The sequence below is a fragment of the Pongo pygmaeus genome, chromosome 18 (genome assembly GCF_028885625.2).
Source record: "Pongo pygmaeus isolate AG05252 chromosome 18, NHGRI_mPonPyg2-v2.0_pri, whole genome shotgun sequence".
NCBI classification, from domain to species: Eukaryota; Metazoa; Chordata; class Mammalia; order Primates; family Hominidae; genus Pongo; species Pongo pygmaeus.
In genome coordinates this window covers 43749681-43764781 of record NC_072391.2, presented here as the reverse complement: position 1 = coordinate 43764781, position 15101 = coordinate 43749681, and the positions used below count along the sequence as shown (strand labels likewise).

General features: G+C 47.1%; 1 protein-coding gene across 5 annotated transcripts in view; it reads left to right on the top strand.

Moving 5' to 3' along the window:
- Window positions 1-15101, top strand: part of MYLK3 (myosin light chain kinase 3) — a 59409-nt gene that overhangs the window by 31316 nt on the left and 12992 nt on the right. For 4 of the 5 annotated variants that reach the window (XM_054452880.2, XM_054452876.2, XM_063655012.1 and 1 more), the window contains exons 5-9: window positions 1285-1390; window positions 2155-2248; window positions 2709-2818; window positions 4467-4608; window positions 10609-10679. In XM_054452880.2, coding sequence (XP_054308855.2) covers window positions 1285-1390; window positions 2155-2248; window positions 2709-2818; window positions 4467-4608; window positions 10609-10679 — 523 coding nt within the window. Of the gene's footprint in view, window positions 1-1284; window positions 1391-2154; window positions 2249-2708; window positions 2819-4466; window positions 4609-10608; window positions 10680-14602; window positions 14942-15101 lie in introns of those variants that run through there. The other variant, XM_054452878.2, reaches the window with a different exon arrangement.

Here is a 15101-nt window from a genome sequence, read left to right as displayed (position 1 = left end):
GTGGCCCACCTGGGTACATTTCCTTTTTTGGAGACAGGGTCTTGCTCTGTTGCCCAGGCTGGAGTCCAGTGGCATGATCATAGTCCCCTGCAGGCTTGACCCGGGTTCAAGTGATCCTCCAGCCTCGGCCTCCTAGAGCTTTAGGATTGCAGGCATGAGCCGCTGTTCCTGGCCACTGGGGAGATTTCTTACCGCCACCTGCCCGCCTGAGCTTGCCACCATGAGTCTCATTTTGGATTGAGAGAGAGAAGGCTTCTGTTAAAAAGCGAAGACATGAATTGGTGTCTGTGACCACTGTCAGCCATTCCCACCCACCCGGGCTAGTGACCCAGGGTGTGTTCTTATGATCCAAAAGCCCTCAACCCCTCCAGCCCTAGGGTCACACCCTCCTTGGTCTGAGAATTGTCCACGGACCGCTGTCAGTGTTCCCGGTAGTTGGAGAGCAGGCAGAGTGCTCCCATGGCGAGCATTGAACAAACGCCAGCCCGAGCCGGCTTCCTTCCAGCCCTTGGTGCACAACCGGTTCATGCCGCTGCACTTGCTATGTGTTCTAGATTCTGTTTTATTCATTTAGTCTATTTCCTGTAACATTTCTAGTATTCATATCACCTCTGAAGGACAAGATTAAAATAAAACAACCCTAAACCATTAAAAAACAAACAAACAAGCAAACCTTTCCAAGTGCTGGCCGTCCTCTATTTCCCTTGCAGACAGATCCCCCGTCCACCCCCTCCCCAATCCTGTGCCCCGGGGCCTGCCCCTCTGGCTGCATCACGGGCTGTCATGCTGAGCTTCTGGTTGGGCTCAGCTGGCAGGAGATGGAGGATGAGAGGAGAGAGGGTGGATGTTTATTTCTCCAGCTGCCTCCTTCTCATAACACCCTCACGAGTTTCCACAGCCCTGACTTTACAGTCCCTTTAAAAATAGTGGCGTCACTAACTGCCCCATCACCTTGTCCACGTGGCCCCTCTGTTTCCTGCGGGCCACACAGATCCACTAGGATCGCCTTGTAGACGTCATGAACAGACTGGATAGAACTTCTCGGCCTTGCCAAGGGCACTGTCCTGGGTGCTGGGAGACCTGGGTTTGAGTGCTGTCTGTCACGGGCTCCCTTCTCTGCCGAATGGATGGCTCTACTGAGATGGTTTGGAGAAGAGGTTTCAAATACCAGGGCTGTACGTAGGGCCTGGTGGACCAAGAAAAGCTAAGTGGGTCTGGCACAGGTGACCGAGAGGTGTGGGCTGCACAGAGGAGGCTCACGGGTCCTTATTGCCTCCTGAGCAGATGACAGTCCGGCCCCGCCAGCTCCTTTTGAACACCGGTTAGTGAGCGTCAAGGAGACCTCCATCTCTGCGGGTTACGAGGTGTGCCAGCACGAAATCTTGGGAGGGTAGGTGGGCATCTGCCTTGGTTGGGGGGCTTAGAGCAGGAGTCATGGGGCAGGGTCGGGACCACCTGGAGAACTGGGGTGGGTGCTGCAGGATGACTCTCTCTCGAGCTGATGGAGCCAAGGCTGGGGTGGGACATCCCGTACAGCATGGGGTGCATGGTGGCCCACAGAGTAGGGGAAAGAGAATAGCTTGAGAGGACACGAGAGCCCACATGGCATCGGGGAGGGGACGCTCAGGAGGGCGGGCACCCTGTGGGTATGGGAGGCACAGCCTGGAGGTGGCCGGAAAGCTGACATGAGGTGGGGTGAGGAGAAGCTTCTTTAGGGTGGATAGCCCAGGTGGTGTGGGGTGAGGGGATGTTCCCTGGGGTGCAGGATGGCCCAGGTGGTGTGCGGTGAGGGGGATGTTCCTTCAGGTGCAGGATGGCCTCAGTGGTGTGGGGTGAAGGGATGTTCCCTGGGATGCAGGATGGCCTGGGTGGTGTGGGGTGAAGGGGATGTTCCTTCAGGTGCAGGATGGCCTCAGTGGTGAGGGATGAGGGGATGTTCCCTGGGATGCGGAATGGCCTGGGTGGTGTGGGGTGAAGAGTTGCTTTGCAGGTTTCAGGATAGCCAGCAGGGTTTTGGGGTGATGACAGGCTGCACTCTGGGATGTAGGATGGTCCACATGGCCTGTGTGTGGATGAGTCCGACCCAGAAGTCCAGGGATGGGTGTGGGATGAGCCTCTGGGCTCTCAGCCTGCTGTGTGGCTGTGTCTCTGCAGGGGCCGGTTTGGCCAGGTCCACAGGTGCACAGAGAAGTCCACAGGCCTCCCGCTGGCCGCCAAGATCATCAAAGTGAAGAGCGCCAAGGACCGGGTGAGGCATCTGCCTGGGCCAGGTCCCTGTGGCCAGCCTCAGGATTCCTTTCCTTCCCTCAGGGCCCCCAGGCTCCCATGCTGAGCTGGAAATGCTACTTATTCCTGCTCTTTTCCAGGATTCCCACCCTCCAGTCAGGCAGTCCCCTTCACAGCCCTGGGTTCAGACCCACCCACCATGTGCAGGTGTCCAGGCACAGCTCTGTAGAGCTGCCTGTGGGGCCTGGGGCAAGAAGGTCCTGTCCCTGTTGGGCCTTAGGTTTCCTGTCTGTGAGATGAGTGGGTCACACTCAGGCCCTTTGTGTTGTAGAATCTGGTTTGGGTGTTGAGTCAGGGAGACCTGGTGTGAGAACAGGAAACTAAGGAAGGATGAGGAGTTCTGTGTCTGTCTTGGGAGGTCAGCTGGCTCCTCTTCCTGACTCATTCGCTTGGAAATCCCTCTGTCCTCTGGTTCCCCCAAGGAGGACGTGAAGAACGAGATCAACATCATGAACCAGCTCAGCCACGTGAACCTGATCCAGCTCTATGACGCCTTCGAGAGCAAGCACAGCTGCACCCTCGTCATGGAGTAGTGAGTATCAGAGGCGGGGCGGCTGCCTCGGCTCAAGCCAGGGCTCAGCGCTGGGGCTTAGAGCCTTCATTCGAGGCAAAGTCCTCTCTCTCCTTTCCCCTTCCTGGCACGTCCAGGGTCGTGTCATCCTGTCTTCTCTGGCTTGGCTATTTGACCTCCAATACAGAATGTGGAGGACAAAGCAACTTTGTCACAAACCAGTGGCCAGAAAGCCTGATTTGACCTGCAGGTGTATGTATGTCAATTGACCTATACTACTTTCAGTAATTTTTTGAAAATTAAATTAAATTGAAACTTTTGTTTAGAGACAAGGTCTTACTCTGTCACCCAGGTTGGAGTGCAGTGGTGTAATCACAGCTCACTGCAGCCTTGAACTCCCAGACTCCAGTGATCTTCCCACTGTAGCCTCCCATGAAGCTGTGACCACAGGCGTGTGCCACAATGCCCAGCTAATTTTTAAATTTTTTTGTAGAGATGAGGTCTTGCTATGTCGCCCAGGCTGGTCTTGAACTCCTGAACTCAAGCGATACTGCTGCCTCAGCTTCCCAAAGTGCTGGGATTACAGGTGTGAGCCACCACACTCTGCCTATTTTTAGTAATGTGGGATTTGTTGTTAACCATTGGAAATTAGGAAGCTTCACATTAAAACCTAGATATCTGGCTTTTCTTGAAAACGTAAAAGATGTAGTAAATGCCGGGCCTGCCTTTCCAAGTGGAAATGATGTGTGGGAGCTCCCAAGGGTTGCTGTTTGTATACAGGGTGACCAGGCTTCCTTTGCCACAATCCCCACCACTCCCAACCACCTCAGTGCTGGGGCCAAGGGCTCGGAGGCCGTTCATATTTGTGCTTATGTTACTGTTTTCCTTACGGGCAGAGCTGAAGAGAGTAAAACGTTTGTCATGTCATGTCCTTATTGAAAGTGAAAAAAGAAAAGATAAGGGAAAGACTGTGTGTCTTCAGAACATGTTTACTTCACGTATGGCCTTATTGGCCTATTTAGGCTTATGCCACAAAGGTCCAAGTTGGCCTCCATAGGTGAATGAGTTCCCAGCCCTGGTCAGGATCATCCAGAGTGTGCCTGGATCATCAACACTGATGGCCATCTCCTCTTCCCTTTGACCTGTCACTTCCTTTTTACCACCCCTAATCTTTGCTGGAAGTGGACTGGAGCAAAGGTCCCAATAAAACCCCAATGGCAGGCCTGGCGTGGTGGCTCATGCCTATAATCTCAGCACTTTGGGAGGCCGAGGTGGGCGGATCACGTGAGGTCAGGAGTTCGAGACAAGCCTGACCAACATGGTGAAACCCTGTCTCTATTAAAAATACAAAAATTAGCTGGGTGTGGTGGTGAGCACCTATAATCCCAGCTACTTGGAAAGCTGAGGCAGGAGAATCACTTGAACCCAGGAGACGGCGGTTGCAGTGAGCAGAGATTGCACCACTGAACTCCAGCCTGGGCGACAGGGTGAGACTCTGTCTAAAAACAAAACACACAAAAAACCCAAGGGCAGCGGCAGCAGCCCTGTGACCCATGGGGTGTGACGGTGGGCCTACCCGGGCTGGCCTCTTTTGGCCCTATGATGACAGTGGACAAGCCCTGAAGAGCCTTGCTTAGGCTGGTGCCTGCCTCTCCCTTTGCTCTGGCAGTGTGGACGGGGGTGAGCTCTTCGACCGGATCACAGACGAGAAGTACCACCTGACTGAGCTGGATGTGGTCCTGTTCACCAGGCAGATCTGCGAGGGCGTGCATTACCTGCACCAGCACTACATCCTGCACCTGGACCTCAAGGTGGGTTCTGCCCTGGGCATGCGGTAGGGGCCCCTGGTGCCCTAGCCCCTGGCGTGCTCTCACCATTGAGAGCTCTATCCACAGACAGTCCCGGCTTCCATTCCTGGCTCTCTGTCATTTTGTAGTTCTGGAGTCTGGGACAGACCACTCTTGCTGCCTCTTGGGGCTGTAGTTCTTCCATCTGGATAATTGTACCTCTTTAAGTATTATTTGAAGGTTAAGTGAAACAATGAGCTTTTCTTCTTTAAAATTATCTTTAAGATTACTTTTTTTAAAAGTTCAAAAGGGATCATAGGCTTTTGGTAACAAATATAGACAACAGAGTAATGTGTAAAATACACAGTGAAAGTTCCTCCCACCAGGCCTCTGTGCTGAAGGGACTTCTCTGTGAGCAAGCTGGCATGACCCACAGACACGCAAAAGGAGATCCTACGATGCATTCTTCCCTCCCTCCCTCCCTCCCCCCGCTTTCTTTTCTTTCTTTCTCCTTTCTTTTTCTCTTTCTTTCTTTCTTTCTCTCACTTTCTTTTTCTTTCTCTCTCTCATTTCTTTCTCTCTCTCTTCTCTCTTCTCTCCTCTCTCCTCTCTTTCTTTTTTGGAGACAAGGCCTCTCTCTGTTGCCCAGGCTGGAGTGCAGTGGTGCCATCATAGCTCACTGCAGCCTGGACCTCCCAGGCTTAAGTGATCCTCAGTCTCCCAAGTAGCTAGGACTACAGGCGTGTGCCACCACACTCGGCTAATTTTTGTATTTTGTATAGAGACAAGGATTCACCATGTTGCCCAGGCTGGTCTTGAACTCCTGGACTCAAGCAATCCTGCCTCAGCCTCCCAAAGTGCTGGGATTACAGGCATGAGCCACCACATCTGGCCCAGATGGCTGCAAATGCCATTAATTCATTCCTTTTTATGGCTGAGTAGTATATGGTACTGGCATAAAAATAGGCACTGAGTAGTATATGGTACTGGCATAAAAATAGGCACATAGACCAATGGAACATAATCAATAACCCAGAAATAAACCCTAATACTTACAGCCAACTGACTGACAAAGCAAACAAAAACAAGTGAGGAAATGACACCCTATTCAACAAATGGTGCTGGGATAATTGGCAAGCCACATGTAGGAGAATGAAACTGGATCCTCATCTCTTACCTTATAGAAAAATCAACTCAAGATGGATCAAGGACTTAAATCTAAGGCCTGAAACTAAAAATTCTAGAAGATAACATTGGAAAAATCCTTCTAGACATTGGCTTAGGCAAGGATTTCATGAGCAAGAACCCAAAAGCAAATGCAATAAAAACCAAATGTTTAAAGAAGAATTAACACCTTTACAAATTCTTCCAAAAATAGAAGAGGAGGGAGCACTTGCTTCTCATTTTATGAGGCTAATCTTATCCTGATACCAAAATCAAAGACATCACAAGGAAAGAGGGCTACAGACCAAAATCCCTTATGGATATAGATGCAAAAATTCTCAATAAAATATTAGGAAACTGAATAAAACATATAAAAAGGATTATATACATGACAAAGTGGAATTTATCCCAAGAATGCAAGGTTGGTTTAACATATGAAAATCAATCAACGTAATGTGCCATATTAATAGAATAAAGGATGAAATCATGTAATCATTTTAATAGATGAGAAAAAATAATTGACAAAATTCAAAAACTTTTCATGATGAAAATAATAAACAAATGAGGAACAGAACTTCCTCAACCTGATAAAGGCCATTTGTGAAAAATCCACAGCTAACACTATAGTTTGTAGTAGGAGACTGAATGTTTTCTCCTTAAAATCAGGAATAAGACAAGGATATCTGTTCTTGCAACTTGTATTAAACATTTTACTGGAGGCTATCACTAGGGCAATTAGGCAAGAAAATAAAAGGCATTCAGATTGGGAAGGAAGTAAAACTGTCTCTATTTGCAAATGACATGCTCTTGTGTATAAAAAATCTTAAAGAGAGGAAACTATTAGGATTAATAAATTCATCAAGGTTGCAGTATACAAGACAAATATACAAAAATCAATTGTATTTCTAAATACTGGGACTGAACAATCTGTAAATAAAATCAAGAAAATAATTTCATTTGTGACAATATCAAAAGAGTAAAATACTTAGAAAAAATTAACAAAATAAGTGCAAGACATTCTCTGAAAACTACAACAAAATGTTAAGATAATTCAAAGACCTAAATAAATGGAAAGGCATGCCATGGTCATGGATTGGAAAATTTAATATTGTTAAGGTGACAATACTCCCCCATTGATCTACAGATTCAACATAATCCTTATCAAAGTCATAGCTGGCTTCTTTCCAGATATTAATGAAATCCTAAAATTCAGATGGGAATTCAAGGGACCTAGAATAACAAAAACAATCTTGAACGAATTTGGAGGACCAACTTTTCCCAATTTCGAAACTTTCTACAATGCTACAGAAACCAAAACAATGTATTACTAATGTAAGGTTAGATATGTGCATCAAATTAATACACTGGACAGTCTAGAAATAAACCATTACATTTATGGTCAATTGATTTGTGACAATGGTGCCATGACAATTCAATGGGAAAATTATAGTCTTTTCAACCATTGTGCTGGGACCCCATGCTAGGGAGCTACATGTAAAAGAATGAAGTTGGACCCTTACCTCACACCATATACAAACATTAATTCAAAATGGATTGTAGACTTAAATGTAAGAGCTAAAACTATAAAATTGTTAGAAGAAAACATAGTAATAAATCCTTATGACCTTGGATTAGGCAATGGTTTCTTAGATATGACACTAAAAACATAATTAAAAAAGAGATAAATTAGACTTCATCAAAATGAAAAAAATCTCATACTTCAAAGGATACCATGAGAAAAGTAAAATAATAACTCACAGAATGGGAGAAAATATTTCCAAATCATATATCAGATAAAGGATTTGTATCTACAACATATAACATATAACATATAACAAACTCTTATAACTCAACAATAGAAAGAAATAACCCAATTAAAAAATGGTCAAAGGATTTGAATAGATATTTATCCAGTGAAAACATACAATTGCCACTAAGCACATGAAGTGATTCTCAGCATCATTAGTCACTAGGGAACTGTAAATCAAAATCAGAATGAGATACTATTTCATATCCACTAGACTGACTACAATAAAAAGTAAAAATGACAGACAATAAAAAGCGTTAAAGTCTGGGCATGATGGCTCATGCCTGTAATCCCAGCACTTTGGGAGGCCGAGGCCGGTGGATCACCTGAGGTCTGGAGTTTGAGACCAGCCTGACCAACATGGATAAGCCCCATATCTACTAAAAATACAAAATTATCTGGGTGTTGTGGCACATGCCTGTAATCCCAGCTACTCGGGAGGCTGAGGCAGGAGAATCACTTGAACCTGGGAGGCGGAGGTTGCGGTGAGTGGAATCAGGGCACTGCACTCCAGCCTGGGCGACAAGAGCGAAACCCCATCTCAAAAAAAAAAAAAAAAAAAGAAAAAAGCATTAGCTAGGATATGGGAAAATTGGAACCCTCATACATTGCTGGTGGGGTTGTAAAATGTGCATTCACTTTTTAAAAAGTTTGGCAATTCCTAAAAATGCTAAACATAGAATTACCATATAACCCAGCAATTTTACTCCTAGCTATTAAGAGAGTTAAAACATAAGTTGACACAAAAACTTGCACACAAATGTTTTTAGCAGCATTACTTATAATAGCCAAAAGTGTAAACAACCCAGATACTCATTAATTTTATTAGTTAATGGATAAACAAAATATGGTCTAATCCATACAATGGAATATTATTTAGCCATGAAAAGGAATGAAGTGCTGATACCTGCTACACAACATGGATAAACCTTGAAAACATTCTGGTAAGTGAAAGAAATCAGACACAAAAGGCCATATGTTTTATGATTCCGTTTATATGAAATGTCCAGAATAGGCAAATCCACAGAGAAAGAGAACACATTAATGATTGCCATGGGGTGGGAAGTGAGGAAAGAATGGACAGGAACTGATGATGGGTATGGTTTTTTTTTTTTTTGAGGTGATGAAAATGTTCCAAAATTAGATAGTGATATCATTACACAACTCTGTGAATATACTAAAAATCATTGAATTGCACACTTTAAAATGGTGAGTTCTGGATGGGCGAGGTGGCTCACGCCTGTGATCCCAGTACTTTGGGAGGCTGAGGCAGGCAGATCACCTGAGGTTGGGAGTTTGAGACCAGCCTGGCCAACATGGTGAAGCCCCGTCTCAACTAAAAATACAAACAAATTTGCTGGGCGTGGTGGCCCATGCCTGTAATCCCAGCTACTCGGGAGGCTGAGGCAGGAGAATCACTTGAACCTGGGAGGCAGAGGTTGCAGTGAGCCGAGATCGTGTCACTGCCCTCCAGCCTGGGCAACAAGAGTGAAACGCTGTCCCCACCCCCAGCCCAAAAGAGGTGAGTTTTATGGTAAAAATCAGTATTATTTGTATTACTTATAATGTTATAAAATTTAAGTTCACCTGTTTCTTTTGACCTTTTTAAATGTGCATACTAGAAAACTTTAAATTACTATATATGTGGCTCACATTACATTTTTATTGGACAGTGTTATTCTAGATCTTATATAGAAGACAGAGATTTTTAAACACCATTCTCTTGCACCTATCTGAGGAATTGTACAACCCCATTGTAACATAAATAACAATGAAAACTTCTGTTGGGAGAAACAGTAGCTGACATTTGCTGTGGAAGCTGTAAAGTGTTTCATGCATGTTATGTCATTTTATCCTCACACCCTCTGGGGGGACAGACAGGAAGAGGTTATTACTCCCGTTTTACGTATGGAGACACTGAGTCTTCAGGAATGGGGAGGGACTCATCTTGGGCTACAGAACCAGGTAATGAGCCCCTGGGCCTCAGGCACTGGACCCTGGGTCTGCAAGTCCTGTCTATCATAAGCCCTACATCTTCGCTCAGCTTCTCTCCCCAAGCCCCTAACACACATACCCCCAAATTTGTCATGCACGAGCAGCGAGCATCCTTCCAGACTCCCTCAGGGCCTCAGAGCTGATCCAAATGCCGTAAGAGGAGAGGCGTGCCAAGGCCGCCACCCTCATGGCATGGGCCACAGCTGTCACTGCAGAATGGCAGGTGGACATTCAGCAGCTCTGCTCTCCTTAACCAACCAGTGATGCTTTGGTCTCACCCCAGAGGTTCTGATGTAATTGGTCAGGATTGAGGCCTGGGCACTGGGACTTTTTCTTTTTCTTTTTTTTTTTTTAATTCTCTTCGCATTCCAGTATAACATTGGGATTTTAAAAGCTCCCCTGATGATTCCAATGTACAGCCAGGGTTGGGAACCCAGCCCCAAACCAGTAGTCCCATACAAGCAGCTCATGGGCCAATTATACGTCACAGAGGTATTCTGTTGGGCTCTGAGACGTGAGTTTAGATTTCGTTTAGTTGTTAACATTTAAAAGCATGGAATTTTCACATAAAAACCTGAATTCCTAGCTGGGCATGGTGGCTCACACCTGTAAGCCCAGCACTTTGGGAGGCTGAGGCTGGAGGATCTCTTGAGCCCAGGAATTCGAGACAAGCCTGGGCAACATGGTGAGACCCCATCTCTGTTTTTTTAATTAAAAACGAAACTGACCAAACAAAAAACCCCTGAATTCCCGGCTTCTCTTGAGGACTGAGAAACTCTGGCATTGTGCCTGCACTCCTACGTGGTGACCAGTGTCTGGGACTGGGTAGTGCTGTCCCTTTACACAGGCTGGGAGCCTCCAGTTCCCCACACTCCACACCAATCCTTATTGTCTCACCAGCCCCTTCATGTATTTCCATTATCTATCCAGCCCTTGCAGGGCTGCCCTGAGCCATTCATGTCCTTTGAGGCCTGGAAAACAGAGGCCTATAGACAAGTGTGGCAGCTGCAGACTTCCTCAGCTATTGTTTGGGCTAAGCAGACTTCTTTCTTTCCCAGCCGGAGAACATATTGTGTGTCAATCAGACAGGACATCAAATTAAGATCATTGACTTTGGGCTGGCCAGAAGGTAAGGGGGTTTTTATTTAGACACCTTAACAAAATTCCTTGGGACTCTTTGTGGCTCTCTGGGTATGGTTACTCTTGACCCAGCTAATGCTTGAGTTTTGGAACTGATGCAAGAAAGCTCTTGTGCACAGAAGCTGGTGGCCTTTGACTTGCAGACAGGCCTTGTTGCTCTTGCATGGGCTGGCTCTGTGCTGTGGGCTCTGCTTCTTCCTAAAAGGCTATGGAATTAACTGAACTTCACTCCACCTGTCTGAGAAGAGAGGCGAGTGATGGTGAAGGGGGCTGTTGAGTGAGGTGCTGGGCTGCTTAGTTCTGTGGGTTCCCCAGGCATCCTGGGGCCAGGAGGTGCTGGGCTATGTGATGCATCTGTCACCATCCGTGCCCTCCAGGAAATCACCAGGTTAAATACAAAAAGTGAGTATGTGACAGTGTTGGGTGGTGCCATGGGTAGGTGTTTGTGTAACCACTCAGGACTGGTTTACATCTTGGTGAAATGGTGATGTAATACATTACCTGCTGGCATGGGGGTGGTCATGAGGGTTAAATGAGAAAATACACAGACAGTGTGGACCCATCCTATCCGGGAGGTTAGGTTCTCAAGTTTCAGGGCATAAAGTAAACATTGTAGGCCCAGCACAGTGGCTAATGCCTATAATCCCAACACTTTTGGAAGGCCAAGGAGGGAGGATCTCTTGACCCCAGGAGTTCAAGACCAGCCTGGGCAACAGCAAGACCTCATCTCTACAAAAAACACAAAAATTAGCCCAGCATGGTGGTGAGCACCTGTAGTCTCAGCTGCTTGGGAGGCTGAGGTGGGAGGATCACTTGAGCCTGCAGTGAGCCAAAATCACACCATTACATTACATCTGGGCAGTAGAGCTAGACCCTGTCTAAAAATAAATAAATAATAAACATTGTATATTACTTATTATTATTTATATTATTTATATATTATTTATATATTATTATTATTATTAGATAATAATATAATATTATTATTATTATTATTATTTTGAGATGGAGTCTTGCTCTGTTGCCCGGACTGGAGTGCGGTGGTGCAATCTCTGTTCACTACAACCTCTGCCTCCCGGATTCTAGCAATTCACCTGCCTTAGCCTCCCAAGTAGCTGGGATTACAGGCGCCCGCCACCACACGTGGCTAATTTTTGTATTTTTAGTAGAAATGGGGTTTCACTAAGTGGGTCAGACTGGTCTCAAACTCCTGACCTCAAGTGATCCTCCTGCCTCAGACTCCCAAAGTGCTGGGATTACAGGCGTGAGCCACCACATCAGGCCCATTGTATATGATGTTAAAAATCTCATAGTCTCTTAAAATGCCTGAAGTGTAGTGCAGTGTGGCTAATGTTGCTGTGTAGCCCAGGGGTGCCACACTACCCATGGCACCACCCAACACTGTCACATACTCACTTTTTGTATTTAAACAGGTCATTTCCTGGAGGGCAGGCGTGGTGACAGATGCATCACATAGCCCAGCATGTCCTGGCCCCAGGAGGCCTGCGGAACCCACAGAACTGAGCAGCCCAGCACCCCACTCAGCGGCCCCCTTCACCATCACCCTACTTTCTTCACAGATAGGTGCTGTGAAGTTCAGTCACATGCGTGCTGAATATTGTGTGCCTGGAGAGCTCCTGCCCATGGCATGCATGCCCAGTGGTGTGGGTTCTTGGCAGTGGTAGTAGCAGACCCTTGGCATTTGGGAAGGCTTCCCCTAAACCTTCAGGCATCCTCAGTTCGTAAACATGGCAGTAGTTGTATGCCCAGCTTCCAGGATTCCTCCAGGATTCTGTTTCCTCCAAGAATGACGTTTCTCTGGAAATCACATATCTTTTTTTTTTTTTTTTTTTGAGACCGAGTCTCATGCTGTCACCTGGGCTGGAGTGCAGTGGCACGATCTCGGCTCACTGCAACCTCCGTCTCCTGGATTCAAGCAATTCTCCTGCCTCCGCTTCCCAAGTAGCTGGGATTACAGGTGGCCGCCACCACGCCCAGCTAATTTTTGTATTTTTAGTAGAGATGGGGTTTCAACATGTTGGCCAGGATGGTCTTGATCTCTTGACGTCGTGATCCACCTGCCTGGCCTCCCAAAGTGCTGGGATTATAGGTATGAGCCACCACGGCAGGCCGAATCACATATCTTCTAGGTAGGTCTTTCAGCTGCAGCTGAATTTTCAACTCTTCTGGAAGCTCCTTCTCTCTCCTAATGGCTGGCTGTTTTCTTCTTCTTTCTTCTTTCTTCTTTCTTCTTCTTCTCCTTCTCCTTCTTTTTTCAGACAGAGTCTTGCTCTGTCACCCAGGCTGGAGTGCAGTGGCGCGACCTCAGCTCACTGCAACCTCTGCCTCCTGGGTTCAAACAATTTTCCTGCCTCAGCCTCCCGAGTAGCTGGAACTGCAGGCGCCCGCCACCACGCCTGGCTAATTTTTATATTTTTAGTAGAGACATGGTTTCACCATGTTGGCCAGGCTGGTCTTGAACTCCTGACTTCAAGTGATCCGCCCGCCTCAGCCTCCCAAAGTGCTGGGATTACAGACGTGAGCCACCACGCCTGGCCCTGATGGCTGTTTTCCATGCAGAGGTAGTTTTGTTATTTCCTGGCCACGCGGTACCCTCCACCATGTCCACGAGTGGAAGGAAACACAGCATCGCCCCTGGATGGAGAGCCGTGCGCCTGAGCTCAGCTCTGCCTTCCAGCACCTGCCTCCCAAGCAGCATCTACACCTTCAGTGCTGGTCTTCCTGGTCACTCCTCCACTGGTTGAAGTGTAAACGTTACCCATTTGCAGTGTGATGATGCATTTTCAGTGCCCCATGTGCTGCAGGAGGAATTTCACATTATCCCACGAGGCCTTCAGGGTCTCTATCACACAGTGTATTGTAGTTCATGAACAGAAAAAAAATCATTCAATCTATCATGTTAGCAAATTGCTTAGTATTTTCCCTGATAATGTGCTATAAAATTCAGATGCCTCCCACATGCTTGCACGTTGTATACACTAGGGCAGTGTTTCTCAACCTATTTCATTATTGCTGCCTGCCCTGTAGTGAGCCCTTTTTGACTTTATTTCCCCAATTGCCTAGTCCCCCTATGCCATGAAATTTAATACCACTGATGTACTGTGTATCTGTTTATGTGCTGTGGCCCTTTGGAGAGCCACAAACCATTGCAATAGCTAAGGTTGTTTTGTTCCCCAAGAACCAATGTTTGTCCCCCATGGGGCAATATTGTCTTCACTGAGAATGCACACGCTGGTGTATGCAGTACACTCTCAAATACCTGATGGCCCGCTGCCAAATGAGCATTTGCAGGGACACATTGTGAACACCGAGAAAGAAGCAATCATTGGACGCCCCTGAAATCTGGGAAGGCTTTTCTGAGCGGTTGGCAGGGACTGGTGGACAGGATTTGCTGTCTGCAGGCAATGCTGCTATGCTGGCAAATGCTTCAGCACCAGCCTGGGGGAGTGGGGAGTGAGAGGGGATGGGTTTGATTTGTAATCTTTGCCAGTGTTTGCTAATTACACACTACCAAGATGATATCACTGAAGGTGGAGTTGGAAGGAGAGGCACTCAGGACTCCCGTGCACCTGAGAGCCGGCTCTAGTGCAGCACTGCCTGGATGGGAGGTGGGGGGGCCCTGTGAGTTATGGGCTGAGAACAGGGTGCATGCCGTGTATGTGCGGCCGGTTGGGGGAACATACAGTGGAAGATGAGGGTACTAATGGGGACTCCTGAATGCGAGGCTCACACGTCTGAACATTATCCTATAGGCCACAGAGTCTTACCTGGTGGGGAGGTGAAAAGGGCTATAGGTCAATTTACCAAAAATTAGTCAAGCCAAAAGCCTCCATGCTGAGTGGCTGTTTGGGGAAAAACTCTCAAATTGTATTTCCTCTGCTGTTTCCACAGCAAACAACACTGAAGACTTCTGTGATCAAAAGCGGGCAGGTGGGTTCCCTACCAGCGAGCAGTGGATGCCAGCTGGGTGTCCTGCAGTTCAGTTCCAACATCTCCTACTGGGAGATAGCGTCAGATCCCACAGGTTGAGGGCTCAGTCCTCAAGGATACCCCCTCTTCCCCCAGACACTGGTCACAAGTGCAGGCCTCTGGAGCTTCTGATGGAATGTCTTCATGTTGGGGTTCCCAAGACCCCCTCTTTGGGTTTGCTTAATTTGCCGGAATGGCTCAAATAACTCAAGGAAATACTTACATTTACTTGTTTATATTACAAAGAATACAGGTGAAGAGGGGCATAGGGCAAGGTATGGGGGAAGGGGCATGGAGCTTCCATGCCTTCCCTGGGTGCCCCTCCTCTCCAGGAATCTCCCCATGTTCAGCCATCGGGAAGCTCTCCAACCCTGTCCTCTTGGGGTTTTATGGAGGCATCAATACATAGGCATGATTGACA